Source organism: Geotrypetes seraphini, chromosome 3 (assembly GCF_902459505.1).
Source record: "Geotrypetes seraphini chromosome 3, aGeoSer1.1, whole genome shotgun sequence".
Classification (NCBI taxonomy): domain Eukaryota; kingdom Metazoa; phylum Chordata; class Amphibia; order Gymnophiona; family Dermophiidae; genus Geotrypetes; species Geotrypetes seraphini.
In genome coordinates, this window is record NC_047086.1 from 228,583 (window position 1) to 241,942 (window position 13,360).

The following is a 13,360-nucleotide window of genomic DNA, read 5'->3' on the forward strand; positions in this document are numbered from 1 at the left end:
TCAAGTAAGAATTAGGGGGTTGAGTGTTGGGAGCAGAAACTTCAAAGTGTCTGCTCGGAACAACAATGAAGGAAGATATGGAAGGCAATTTTTAATCCTTCTATTTGTCTTAAATAGAGTCTATTTATTTCTTACTCAAGAGAACTTACTAGACTCCATACAAGTTGTTCTAATTAAGTCCTAGTAGTGATAGATACTTGATGTGTCAGTTAGATATAAGGACACATTTATTTATTTGTTCATTTTTATAGCCCATCCTCCCCAGGAGTTCAGAACGGGTTACAGTAAAATTAAAATTAGGTACTTAGAACTTCCCTATGTGATATGCTGTGATATGTGACATGTGATATGTTGAAACAATTTTTATTGAACTTTGCAATAAAAGAAATACAAACAATTGTCCAACATTCAATGTATTCAAAGTTAACAAAATAGTCTCTAATAACCCAACCTACTCCTCTCCCCAAAGTTAAGCATCACCCCGAACACAAAAGAAAATAATTGTAGTGACTTAACTGCAAACGAAATGAGAGGTTTGACACTTATCGTATTTTTCGCTCCATAAGATGCACTTTTTCCACCCCAAAAAAAGGGGTGGAAATAAGGGTGCGTCTCATGGAGCGAATACTCAATCCCCCTCCCGTTACCTTTTTAAAATTTTGAGGCCCTCCCTCGCTGGATGTGGCTGCCTGTCTGTTTCCCTGAGCACCGACAGCTGACGCAACTGTCTCCGAGTCCTCTTCCCTTGCGGCAGAGTGGCACACAAGGCTGCAGGTCTGGTCCCGTGAGAGTTCTTAATAGAGAGTTCTCGGGGGAAGTGGCGTGGGACCAGACCGGCAGCCTTGTGCGCTGCTCTGCCGCAAGGGAAGAGGACTCGGAGGAAGCCACGTCAGCTGTCAGTGCTCGGGGAACCAGACAGGCAGCCGCATCCAGCGAGGGAAGGCCTCAGAATTTAAAAAAGGTAATGGGGGGGGCCAGGGAGGCCGGGAGCTGCTCTGCCTAATTAAAAATAGGTACGGGGGGAGTGGCAGGGGCCTGCCTGCCGGCCAATTCAAAAATAAGGAAACATAGAATATGACGGCAGAAAAGGGTCACGGCCCAACAAGTCTGCGCACTCTAATGACCCACCCCCCTAAGTTCTTCCTTGAAGTGATCCCACATGCTTATCCCATTTTTTCTTAAAATCAAAACGCTTCTGGCCTCAATTATCTGCAGTGGAAGATCATTCCAATGATCAACCACCCTTTTGGTGAAAAAATACTTCCTAGTGTCGCTATGAAATCTACCACTCCTGATTTTCAACGGATGCCCTCTTGTTGCCGTAGGTCCTTTAAGGAAAAAGATATCTTCTTCTATCACAATACGGCCCGTGATATATTTGAACGTCTCAATCATGTATCTCCTCTGTCTGCGTTCCTCGAGTGAGTATAGATGCAACTTACCCAGCCGTTCCTCATACGGGAGATCCTTGAGTCCTGAGACCATCCTGGTGGCCATTTGCTGAACCGATTCAACTCTCAGCACATCCAGCGTTGGATTCTTCTTCAGCCCTTTGAAGTCTCCCCCCAGCGACTCCTCGAGGCAGAGGAGGGAGTAGGCTCTCCTCCTTCCTGTTCTCTCCTTCCTCCGCCTCACTCCTCTTAAGCATGGAGGATTGCTTTTGATTTACCTTGACGGGACCTGTTGTTATGCTTGACCTTGTTCAAAGTTTTTACAGGACACTATCCAGTTGCTAATTGCGTTCAATGTTAAGGATCGAGCATAGTGCCAAGTTGTCTCCTTTACGTTATGCTAAGTTCCACCCTGGTTTTGCTAGTTTGTCTGAGTCCTCTCCCTATATAGATGCTTAGATCCTCCCTGACTTTACTCCCCCACAAAACTACCAGATATCAGTTGGGCATAGTCCTAAGTTTTAGGTCTAAGGAGAGCCTTTCTTCCACTCCGAAACAACTTTCATGTGATTTCAAACAGGCCCTGCAACCCTTTTTGTGGAGCAGAATGATGTTAGCTGTTTTCCAATCCAATGGGACTCTTCCTGTACTTAGGAAAAGATTGAAGAGCACAGATACGGTTCTGCCAGGACATCTCTCAACTCCCTAAGCACTCTGGGATGTAGTTTGTCTGGTCCCATGGCTTTGTTCACTTTGAGCCTTGATAGTTCATAGTAGACGCTGCTGGACGTAACTCAAAATTTCGAAACGGGTCTTCCGAGCTTTCCCTTGTCTGCAACTGTGGATCGGATCCCGGCGCCTCGCAGGTAAAGACTGAGTAGAAGTATTCATTTAGTAGTTCGGCTTTGTCTTAGTCTGATTCTACATAGTTCCAGTCTGATTTCCCAAGGCGCACTATCCCATCTGTTTTTCTTTTTCTGTCACTAGTATACCTGAAGAAGGATTTATCCCCCCCCTTTTTTTTTTCATTTTTTATTTATCATTTTATATATAGATACATATACATTGCTTGTATAAGAAAATAAAGAGAGAACTTCCACATATTTTTTAAAGGAAAAATATATCTGGATACTGTCCATTTCATAATTAAACAAAATTTCGCTCTTAAGTTAGTCCACATTCTGGGTTCTGGAGGAGAAACAATTCACATTTGTGAGAGATATATAATGAATTAATTCAATAAACCATATTTGTAGAGTACATCTTCTTCTTACATTACTATGGGATTGATCCTACATTCCCTTCAGAGATATTTGAAGTTGTTATTCCCTTTCCTACATTCCCTTCAGAGATATTTGAAGTTGTTATTCCATTTTTTATCCCCCTTTTTAATGTTCTTTGCTAGATTCTCTTCCAGAGTTTGGCCTCTCTGACTGCTGTTTTGACAGCTCTAGACTTGGCCAGATACTCTTCTTTAGTTTCTAGTTTTTCTGATTGTTTGCAGGAGATAAATGCTCTTTTCTTCTTTTTTACAAGGTCCAAGATCTCCGCAGAGAACCACTGAGGTTTATTGTTCCTCCGCTGTATACTTACTGTTTTTATATAGAGGTTGGTTGCTTCGTGTAGGGTAGATTTCAGAGCTGACCAAATTACCTCTACATTATCTGTTGCGGCCTGGTTTTGCAGCGCCCCATAGACAAAATCTCCTAGGCTTTTGAAGTTAGTGCCCTTAATAAGTTGAGGACCTTTGTGGATGTGCTTGATCTAGTGAAACCTTTCCTGAGGTGAAACCATACCATGTTGTGGTCACTGGAGGCCAGCGTATCGCCTACCGAAACCTCTGTGACACTATCTCCATTGGTAAGTACTAGGTCCAGTATTGCCTGATCCCTAGTGGGCTCTAATACCATCTGTTTGAGTTGTGCTCCCCTTATGGAAGTTAGTAGCCTTCTGCTGCTGCTGGTCGTAGCGGAAAGTTTGTTCCAATCTGCATCAGGAGGGCGAGGTCGAGCCTGCCTGCAGGGAGGTCTGGATGGTGGAGCCCTGCCTGCCTGGGGGGTTACCTGGGAGGGGGATAGGCTTGCCTGCATGTCTGGTAGGCCTGGGAGGGGGTAAGCCTGCCTGCCTGGGGGGCTGCCTGGGAGGGGGGTTAGGCCTGCCTGCCTGGGGGGTAGGCTTCTGGAGGTGGAAGCCTGCCTGTCTGGGAGGGGGGAAGCCTGCCTGCATGCCTGGTAGGCCTGGGAGGGGGGAAGCCTGCCTGCCTGGGGGGGCTGCCTGGGATGGGAGGAGGCCTGCCTGCCCCTGCCACTAGGCCTGCCTGCCCTGTCCCTACCTGCCTGCTAGCCACTAGGCCTGCCTGCCCTGTCCAGGCCTACCACTAGTCCACCAGAGGGGGGACAGGGTACAGAACCTAGCAGGGAGGGGTTAACAGGCTGCAGAGCTTGGCAAGGAGTGTGAGGACGGGTGCAGAGTCTGGCAGGGAGAATTTGGTTCAGAATGTTTTTTTTCTTGTTTTCCTCCTCTAAATCTAGGGTGTGTCTTTTGGTCAGGTGCGTCTTATGGAGCGAAAAATACGGTATACCTCTCATGATATCCAACAATAACCAATACCCTATCCCTCATATTTTATTTAAAAAAACCTTTTATCCCAATCAATATGGGTTACAATATACACACAAATAAATTAATAAACAAAGAAACAAGAGATACATACCAAAACCAGGCAGTAAAAATGAAAATATATTCAACATTCTCCAAATCCCTCTCCCTCCTTAGAGTTGGCCTCAAATAAGAACCTAGGTAAATTTAATGATGACCCATCATAACCGCACGGGACAAACGCGCACCGACAATGGAGCGCAGGACTTATGCATGACAGATTAAAACAGTTACTGTAAGCACTCTGAGGGGGATGTGTGGGGGAACCTCCCATTACAGAGGAAACTGCCGATTACCTCCAAAATGAGGTAAAACGGCAGTTTCCTCTGTAATGGGGGGGGGGTTCATCCCCTCCACCCACCAATAGGAGCATTTTGTGGTTAGGTCCAAGAATGGAATGTCTTCCTCCTACTGTAACTCTAGTATCTGGGTCCTCCTTACCAATTGAGTTCTCTGCTAAGCTACTGGGAGTCCTTTTTGAGTCCTCTCTTTCCTTTAAGGACTAAATAAATTCCTTGGTCATGAAAAGCTTCTTTAGTTTGTGAATGCTGAGGAAGATTAGAAATCTTTTTCATCACCGTCATTTTTCTATCTTAGTTCAATCAATTATATTATCTCGTCTTGATTACTATATCGCTATCTACCTCGGCATTACAAAAATTTGTCTTCATAGATTACAATTATTTCAGAATACTGCTGCGAAGCTGATCTTTGTAAAATGTAAATTTGACCATGTGACCCCTTTGCTTCAAAGTCTTCATTGGCTCCCGGTTTATTTTAGAATTCAATTTAAATGTGCTTGTATTTCTTTTAAAATTCTACATGGTATCTTTAATCCTCTTATTCCTTTATTTTGGAATGTTTACCGATTCTCCTTTGCAAGAGTTATCCTACAATTTAAACTCTCCCTTCCTTCTAAAAAAGGGATTAATATCCCTTAATCCTGGGAGACTTCAATTTTCACTTTGATGAACTCACTAATCCTCTCACCAAGGAACTCTTAACTTATACTGACGCACTAAATTTTCTACCTCTTATTCATGAGTTCACACATATGGCAAGACACATCCTGGATATGATTTTTATTTCAAAAACGAACCATCTTTCCTACTCTAATATTTTAAATACTCCAGTCCCTTGGTCTGATCATCATCTCATTTCATTTAATTTACTGTTAGAAAAGAAAATAGCACCAACTTCCTTACCCAAGAAAATTACATACCGAGATTACACTAAACTAGAACTTTCTTCAATCTCTTCTTTTCTTCGTTCAAGACCCCCAATCTTAGAGACAGATCCTCTTGAAGATCAACTTAACTCATGGAGTGAAACAATCCAACTTCTTTTGGACAAAGAAGTTCCTCTAATCAACAAAACAGTCTCTAACCAAAATGTCCGAAACCCCTGGTATACACCGGAACTTGCATTGATTAAAAGACAACTCAGATCCTCAGAAAGAAAATGGCGTAAAAACAAAACCATAGTTAATATGAAATCTTTCAATGAACAATCCCAATACTACAAAATTAAAATTAATGAAGCAAAAAGAACCTATTATAATAACAAAATCAAAATAGCCAAAAACTCATCTATCTTATTTTCAATTATAAAATCCTTTAAATCAAATTCACAACATGAAAATAAAAGTTCAGGTCTCTCAGCACAAACTCTGGCAGATGCCTTCTGCAAAAAAATTATCAAGATACGTAATCAATTTGTATCTAGCCCAACCATTACCTCCCCTGAAGCGCATAATAAATATATACTCCCCCGTGCCAAATGTTCTAATTTCAATGTCCCAACATTAACAGAAATCAAACTAATTATCCAAAAAATAAATCTAAAGAGTTCTCCCTCCGAGATTATTCCTCCAGTAATCTTAAATAAATACTTTTCTTGCTTTGGACCGTTTATACATTCCTTTATCAAAAAAAGTCTCACTTCCGGGATTATACCCAAGACCTGGAAAACATCTGCAATATTACCTATATTAAAGGATCATAACATCAGTCCCGATGATCCTACGAACTACCGTCCTATCGCTAACATTCCTTTCCTGGCTAAAATCACTGAGAAAGTGATATTTAACCAGTTATCAGATTTTGTCAAATCCACAAATATACTGCACCCTAACCAAATGGGTTTTAGGAAACATCATAACACCAAATATTCTTTAATCGGGCTTACTACTAACATTATCTATAATCTTGATCACCACAATTCAGTTATTCTTTTCTCCCTTGACCTTTCGGCAGCATTCGACACTATCGACCATTCTCTCCTCTTAGAAAGGCTTTACTCAATAGGCGTCAGCGACTTATCGCTACAATGGTTTACTTCCTTTCTATCTGACCGAAATTCCATAGTACGCTTTAATAATTCATCCTCTAAACCATTTTCACACAACTATGGAATCCCTCAGGGTTCAATCTTGTCTCCATTGTTATTCAATATCTTCCTATCTCCTTTACTCAACCTATGCCAATCTATAGGCTTTACCGCCTATGCTTACGCTGACGATATACAATTGATTCACACAGTTAACCCAGAAAATTCTAACAAAGTAATTCAAATCAATCAAAAATTAGAAATAATTAAAAATTGGCTCACACAAAACAAACTTGCTTTAAACATATTTAAAACAAAAGCTCTACTCTTTCCGTCAAAACAGGGCTTAAAGCTTTCTATCCCTTTTTCGATAGACAACACAATTATCGAACTAGCAACATCACTCAAGATATTAGGAGTAATAATCGATGACAAATTTTCTTATCAAGAGCACATCAGCAATATAGTCAAAAGCTGCTTTTACCGTTTGCGTCTAATCCGCTCAATGTCTAAATACTTAGAACCAAAATCTTTAAACATTTTAATACACTCCCTCATAATATCGAAACTAGATTACTGCAACTCACTTCTGTTAAATATCACCCACAAGGAAAAAAGACGCCTACAAATAATACAAAATATCGCTATTAAAATAATTCACTGTGGGAAGAAATATGATCATGTAACTCCTTACTTGATAGAATCACATTGGTTGCCAATTAACCCACGTACAACATATAAAATAGCATTATTAGTATTTAAAACAATATCCACCAATGAACCACAATTTATAGATCGGCTTTTAATTCCCCATACTTCAAATCGCTCCCTTCGGTCTGATACACAAGGGCTATTAATGGTCCCTTCATTAAAAATAATAGGAACTAGACGCCATGACATCTTTTCAGTCATGGCACCTCTTATTTGGAATACTCTTCCTTTGTATATTAGAGAAATTAAAGATCGAAATTTATTTAAAACCAACCTAAAAACATTTCTCTTCAAAACATCATTTAATCTCTAAAATGGCTTTTTCCTTGAAGACTTAGAATAGGTTATTTTCTTTATTCATCACACCCCAATCCAGATGTTTTATCCCCCCCACCACATTCTTCTTTTCTTCCCTTTGGGAAACTACAATTTGTAACTTTTACTCCTTATGTTTTTTCCCCAGTGTATTGTAGTTTGTCTGTATTGTCAGTCTGTCACAGCCCCTTTATTTGTAAAATAATTAAATATATATACTAATGCATTTTTTATGTAATTCGCTTAGAATTAATAAGTGAAACATCAAATCCAAATAAACTTGAAACTTGACTCAAGATCTTTAGTCAATCTTTGGTCTTTAAACTCTCTCAACTCAGGAATAATCTCCCCCTTTTTTTTAAGGAGTTCCAGTTCATTTCAATTTTCTGTAAATCTTTAAAAACTACTCTATTTGCCAAACATTTTGAAAATTAATTATTTTGAAATTTTGCTATTATCTTCTATTTATCATTTGTAAATCATTCCCTGTATTTAATTGCTGTAAGTTGAGTCGAGCCTTCTCAGAATGAAGACTCGGTATACAAAGTTAAGCTTTAGTTTAGTTTAGCATGAACACTTCTAAGTTTAATGGAAGGTTTCCCTCAACCCCCCCTCGGAGCACTTACTGTAACTGTTTTAATCCAGTGCGTATAAGTCCTGCGTGCCATTGTCGGCGCGTGTTTGTCCCACGCGTTTCAATTAGTGTACCACTATAACAGCTTAAAGCATCTTGCCTTAGCAGATCAGGTCTATTTTTCCCAAATTAATCAAACGTGTTTCCTCTCTCAAAGGCTTAGTGTGGCATCTCTGCACGCAAAGCGATTCTCCACAACCAAAGACACGGCACATTTTTTACCGTTTACCCCAGCTTTAGTCAAAACTGATTTCTTTCCTTTCCCCCAAAAGGGTAGCACAATATTTTGCAAACACTTCACCTTGCTGCTTTTTTATATACAATTAGCTGTATATCAAGTCTATGCAAATAAACGAGTTCTTTTCATACAAGATATTGACATGGAAGTCTAAGATTTTTTGTGGCTATAACATTTAAACTTATAATAAATAACTGGAAGATCACATCGGAGTTGTTGGAAAATTTCCACTGGAATTTGTGTTGAATCTTAGATATGAAAAGTTATCTGAGGAGCAATGTCTCAAAAATGAGCAGAGCCAAAGCAAATGGAAAATACTGGATAATTTTGTATTGACAGGACAAATATTCTTTCTGTAGGTTATCCATCGCAGTCTGTTCTTACTATGTTTTTAACTCAAAAGGTCTTACCATCATAAAAACCAGCAGCTAAGTGATGATGGGGTTTGGAAGGCATCCAAGAAAGGCTGAAACACTGCCCACATCCAGCTGAGGTGTCAACATGGACTGCTCCCACATGCAGGCTTGCTACACACTGTACCTGCAAAAGAATGAGGTACCAGTAAACTTTAAGTCATAATTTTGAACAGTTGGAAGCTACCAATGTTAGTTTCTTTGAACTCCACCCCCGTATATGAAATGACTTGAAGGCTCTTCAATAGAACTTCTCACACATGCTCTGACACACACTCATTTTCTGAGTGTAGGATATCTACATTTTTTCAAGGAAAATCAAATGTTCAAATATTATTTATATTGAAGACAACTCAAAGCTATAGCAAGTATTTGAATCAATTTCCCTCTTTAATATATATATAAGTACCCTGAAGAACTTTAAACTTTCAGCTCTGAAGACCTTATTTACATACACTGATGATATTTTCATTTTACTTGAAGAGGATTCAAACCTTTCTAATCTTACCTCCAAGGTAAATCATTGCATCTCTAAGCTTCAGAATTGGGCACTGTCCGTCCAAATGAAATCGAACGAAGCTAAAACTAAACTTTTGTGGATAGGGTCAAATCTGGATTTTCTTCCTCCCACAATAACAATGCCTTCAGGAATCACATTACAGACTGAATTCTCTTCTAAAATTTTAGATATTCTTGTAGATTCTTCACTTATGTTTAAAGACCAAATAAATTCTCTGGTCAAGAAGTGTTTTTTCAGTCTGCGTATGCTAAAGAGGGTTAAAGCATTTTTTCATCATCAACATTTCAGTTTTGGTACAATCTGCCATATTAGCTCAGTTGGACTATTGCAATGCAATTTATTTGGGAATAACTAAAGGTAATTTATAGAGATTGCAATTAATATAGAATACGGTGGCCAAATTGATTTTCATGAAATGGAAGTTCGATCACATATCCCCTTTGCTCGAAAAACGTACCGTAATTGGCTTCCTGTTTGTTTCAGAATTTAATTTAAATGTGCATGCATTGTCTTTAAACTCTTGTTCGGTATTTTTCTTTCTTTATTTTTCATTTCTTTATTTATTTATACACCACTTATAGTCTAAGTGGTTTACATTCAGGTACTTTATCATATTTCCCTATCTGTCCCAGTAGGCTCAAACTCTATCTAGTGTACATGGGGTAATGAAGGGATTAAGTGGCTTGCCCAGGGTCACAAGGAGCAGCAAGGGATTTGAACCCGCAACCTCAGGGTGCTAAGACTGTAGCTCTAACCATTGCACCACAAGCTTTTATACCTCTAGTTCTGTTAACTTGGTAGCCCAAAGATCTAAGTTCTTATGAAATACACAAAGATTAAAACTCTCTTTCCCTTCTTTTAAGGGAATTAAATCTAAAGGAAAACTGGTGACCAAACCAACAAGATGACCAAACCAACAGGCTCACGCCAATACCTTTACAACTGCTCTGAACACGGCCCATCACAAATCCCCATAGTAAACACCATTCACAAAACCTCCAAAGCGCACAGACAAGACCAAGAACAGAAGTAACCTAAAAAAGTTAAAATATACCGAAACCCCTATATCAACACAATATAGGAACCTGAAAGGATACTACCTGAACACCCGGACCGTAAGAAACAAGGCACAAGTTATACATGACTGGATAGAACAAAAGAATCCAGACCTCCTATTTCTAATTGAAACATGGTCTCAGAAAAAGATGTCATAATAAAAGAAATGCTACCACAGGGCTACAAAATCGTTCCACTAACCAGAAGCTGGAAAAAAGGAGGATATTTAGCAATAATCGCAAAAACATTCTTCGATCTTAGTAGAATAGATTTTAAAATTACAGAAGAATTGGAAATCCTAACTTGTAAGATCACCCACCTCTAACTGTAACACTATTCTACATCCCCCCCAAAAAATGGCCAAGCACCAAAGAAGAATTCTTTGAATTCCTTTCGGCTAATACAATAAGAGGACCATACAATATACTGCTGGGTGACATAAACATTCACCTGGAACAAGAGGAAAAACCGGAAGTAATTGAAATCGATACGTTCCTAACTACCCTTGGCTTCATCATACCAAACAAAGAGGAAACACATGAAAAGGGACACCAATTGGATATAGTCACCTTTTCACACAAAGATATCCCCGAACCTAAAATCCAATACAGCACAGGAGCCTGGGAGAAATGCATATGGTCAGACCATTATATTTGCAATTTTGAGTTAAGCTGGCAAAAGAAACACTCATTCGCAAAACACATAAGCCATGCCAGACAGAAAACAACAATCACCAGCAGAAGCACCATAAATCCACCAGAATTCTGGACACACTACGAATCATATCCCAATTCGGAGGAAGAACAAGATTTCCCTACCAGATGGGGAAAGTTCACCATAGAAGTACTAAACAAAATAGCACCAGCTCAAACTTACAAAAAGTACAAGAGGGATTCAAAAGAATGGTTCGATGCTGAACTACTAGCTCTCAAACAGGAACTCAGAAAACTAGAAAGAATATGGCTAAAATCAGACAAGGAGGAAGATAAAAGAAACTGGAAACAAAATATGAAAAAATACAAAACCCTGATAAAAGAAAAACGTTCTAAACACTATGCACAAAAAATTGGAGTGGTCAAAACAAATAGCAGAGAACTGTTCAAATTAGTAAACAGACTAACAGATACTACTCAAGTCCTAAAAAACAACAATGAACAGATACTATCAGTCGACAGCCTTGCCACCTACTTCAGAAAAATAAGTCTTGGACCTAAGAGCTACAATACCAACACCCTCACACGATTTCGAACCCCAATTCAGACTAAGGAAAGGGAGCCCATTGTTGACATGACCTGGGATCAATTTGAACCCCCCAATTGGAACTAATTCCTCACCCTATTCAATAAATATGCCAAATCGAACTGCTTACTAGATGAATGCCCTCCCAAGATCATGCAAGCTGCAATACTCGAATTCAAAAGGGATCTATTTACATTACATTAGGGATTTCTATTCCGCCATTACCTTGCGGTTCAAGGCGGCTTACAAAAGATTTATAAACGGGGGTTACATTGGGAGAACGATTGATTTACCGGGGTGGTAAAGTGTGGATCTTTTGACATTTCTCAGGTTGTTAAGAGTAAGGCGGCTTACAAAGATTTGAAAGGGGGTAACAATGGAAGCACAATTGTCATTACTAGGGTAGAAAAGAGTAGCTCATTTGTCAGTTTTAGAGTTATTAAGAGAACGTGAAGTTAGGGCTGCTTCAGGAATTTCTTGAAAAGTATAGTTTTTATTTATTTTCTGAATGTCTTGTAGTCAGGGGAGGTCATCAGAAGGTTGGAGCTCTGGTTGTCCAGTCTTGCGGCTTGAGTGGCTAAGAGGCCGTCGTGTAGTTTTGTTCGTTTTACTTCTTTGATTGGAGGAGGTATGAATGGGGAATGCATTTTTCTGTGTCTGGTTGTGGATGCTTGGATGAGGCGGTTGTTCAGGTAGGATGGACTGTCTCCGTTTAGGGCTTTAAATAACATGCAGTAGAATTTAAATTGTAACTGGACAACAACCACTCTTACAAGTGCATCCTACCAAGAAGATATGGGACGCATACTGATCACATACATCCCCAAAGATCAGAAGAACTCAATTGCATTGACGTCCAATTACAGACCCATAGCGAGTACCCCCTTATTCACCAAACTACTGGAAGGGTGGTCAACCTAGAACTAGTAAATCACTTAGATAAATTCAACCTCCTCAATGAACATCAATCTGGGTTTAGAAAAGGATTCAGCACAGAGACAGTCCTAGGATTACATTACATTACAGATTTCTATTCCGCCATTACCTTTCGGTTCAAAGCGGATTACAAAAAGAGTTATGGAAGAAGGGTTACAACGTTAGATCAGAGAAGGTTTCCAAGAGAGGGAAAAGTAGGATCTGGGGTTAGGGAGGGGATGGTAAGAGGGGGGTTAAGCTTTATTAAGGGATTTCTTGAAGAGTATAGTTTTTATTTCCTTTCTGAACATCTTGTAGTTTGGGGTTGTTGTCAATAGGTTGGAGACCTGGTTGTCTATCTTCGCTGCCTGAGTGGCCAGTAGTCCGTTGGATAGTTTTTTCTGTTTTACTTCTTTGATTGGGGGGTAAGTGAATGGGGTGTGTGTTTTTCTATGCCTGGTAGAGGTGGTTTGGATGAGGCGGTCGTTTAGATAGGTTGGGCTGTCTCCATTTATAGTTTTAAATAGTATAGAGTAGAATTTATATTGTATTCTTTCTTGGATTGGAAGCCAATGAGAATTGATGAATGCCTCAGTAATGTGATCATGTTTTTTCAATGAATAGACGAGTCTCAGAGCTGTATTCTGAATTGTCTGTAGTTGTTTAATCATTATTGCAGGGCAGGGGAGGTAGAGGATGTTGCAATAGTCTAGGATACTTAGGGTTAGAGATTGTACTAGGAGCTGAAATTGTGTTTTTTCGAAGAATTTTCGGACTTGTCTAAGGTTTCTCATAACTGCGAAAGATTTCTGTATTGTTTTGTTAATTTGTGGTTGCATGGTGCAGCCTTTGTCAATAGTCATACCTAGAAGTTTTAGGGTGGTTTGCAAAGGGTAGTTGATAGAGTTGATTTCTAAGTTGGTTATGGTTGGGATTTTGTTA

At 39.5% G+C, this 13,360-nt stretch overlaps 1 protein-coding gene across 5 annotated transcripts in view; it reads right to left on the reverse strand.

Moving 5' to 3' along the window:
* Positions 1-13,360, reverse strand: part of GTF3C2 (general transcription factor IIIC subunit 2) — a 357,778-nt gene that overhangs the window by 135,798 nt on the left and 208,620 nt on the right. For all 5 annotated transcript variants that reach the window (XM_033936535.1, XM_033936537.1, XM_033936536.1 and 2 more), the window contains one exon: positions 8,686-8,815. In XM_033936535.1, the coding sequence (XP_033792426.1) occupies positions 8,686-8,815 (130 nt within the window). The remainder of the gene's footprint in view (positions 1-8,685; positions 8,816-13,360) is intronic.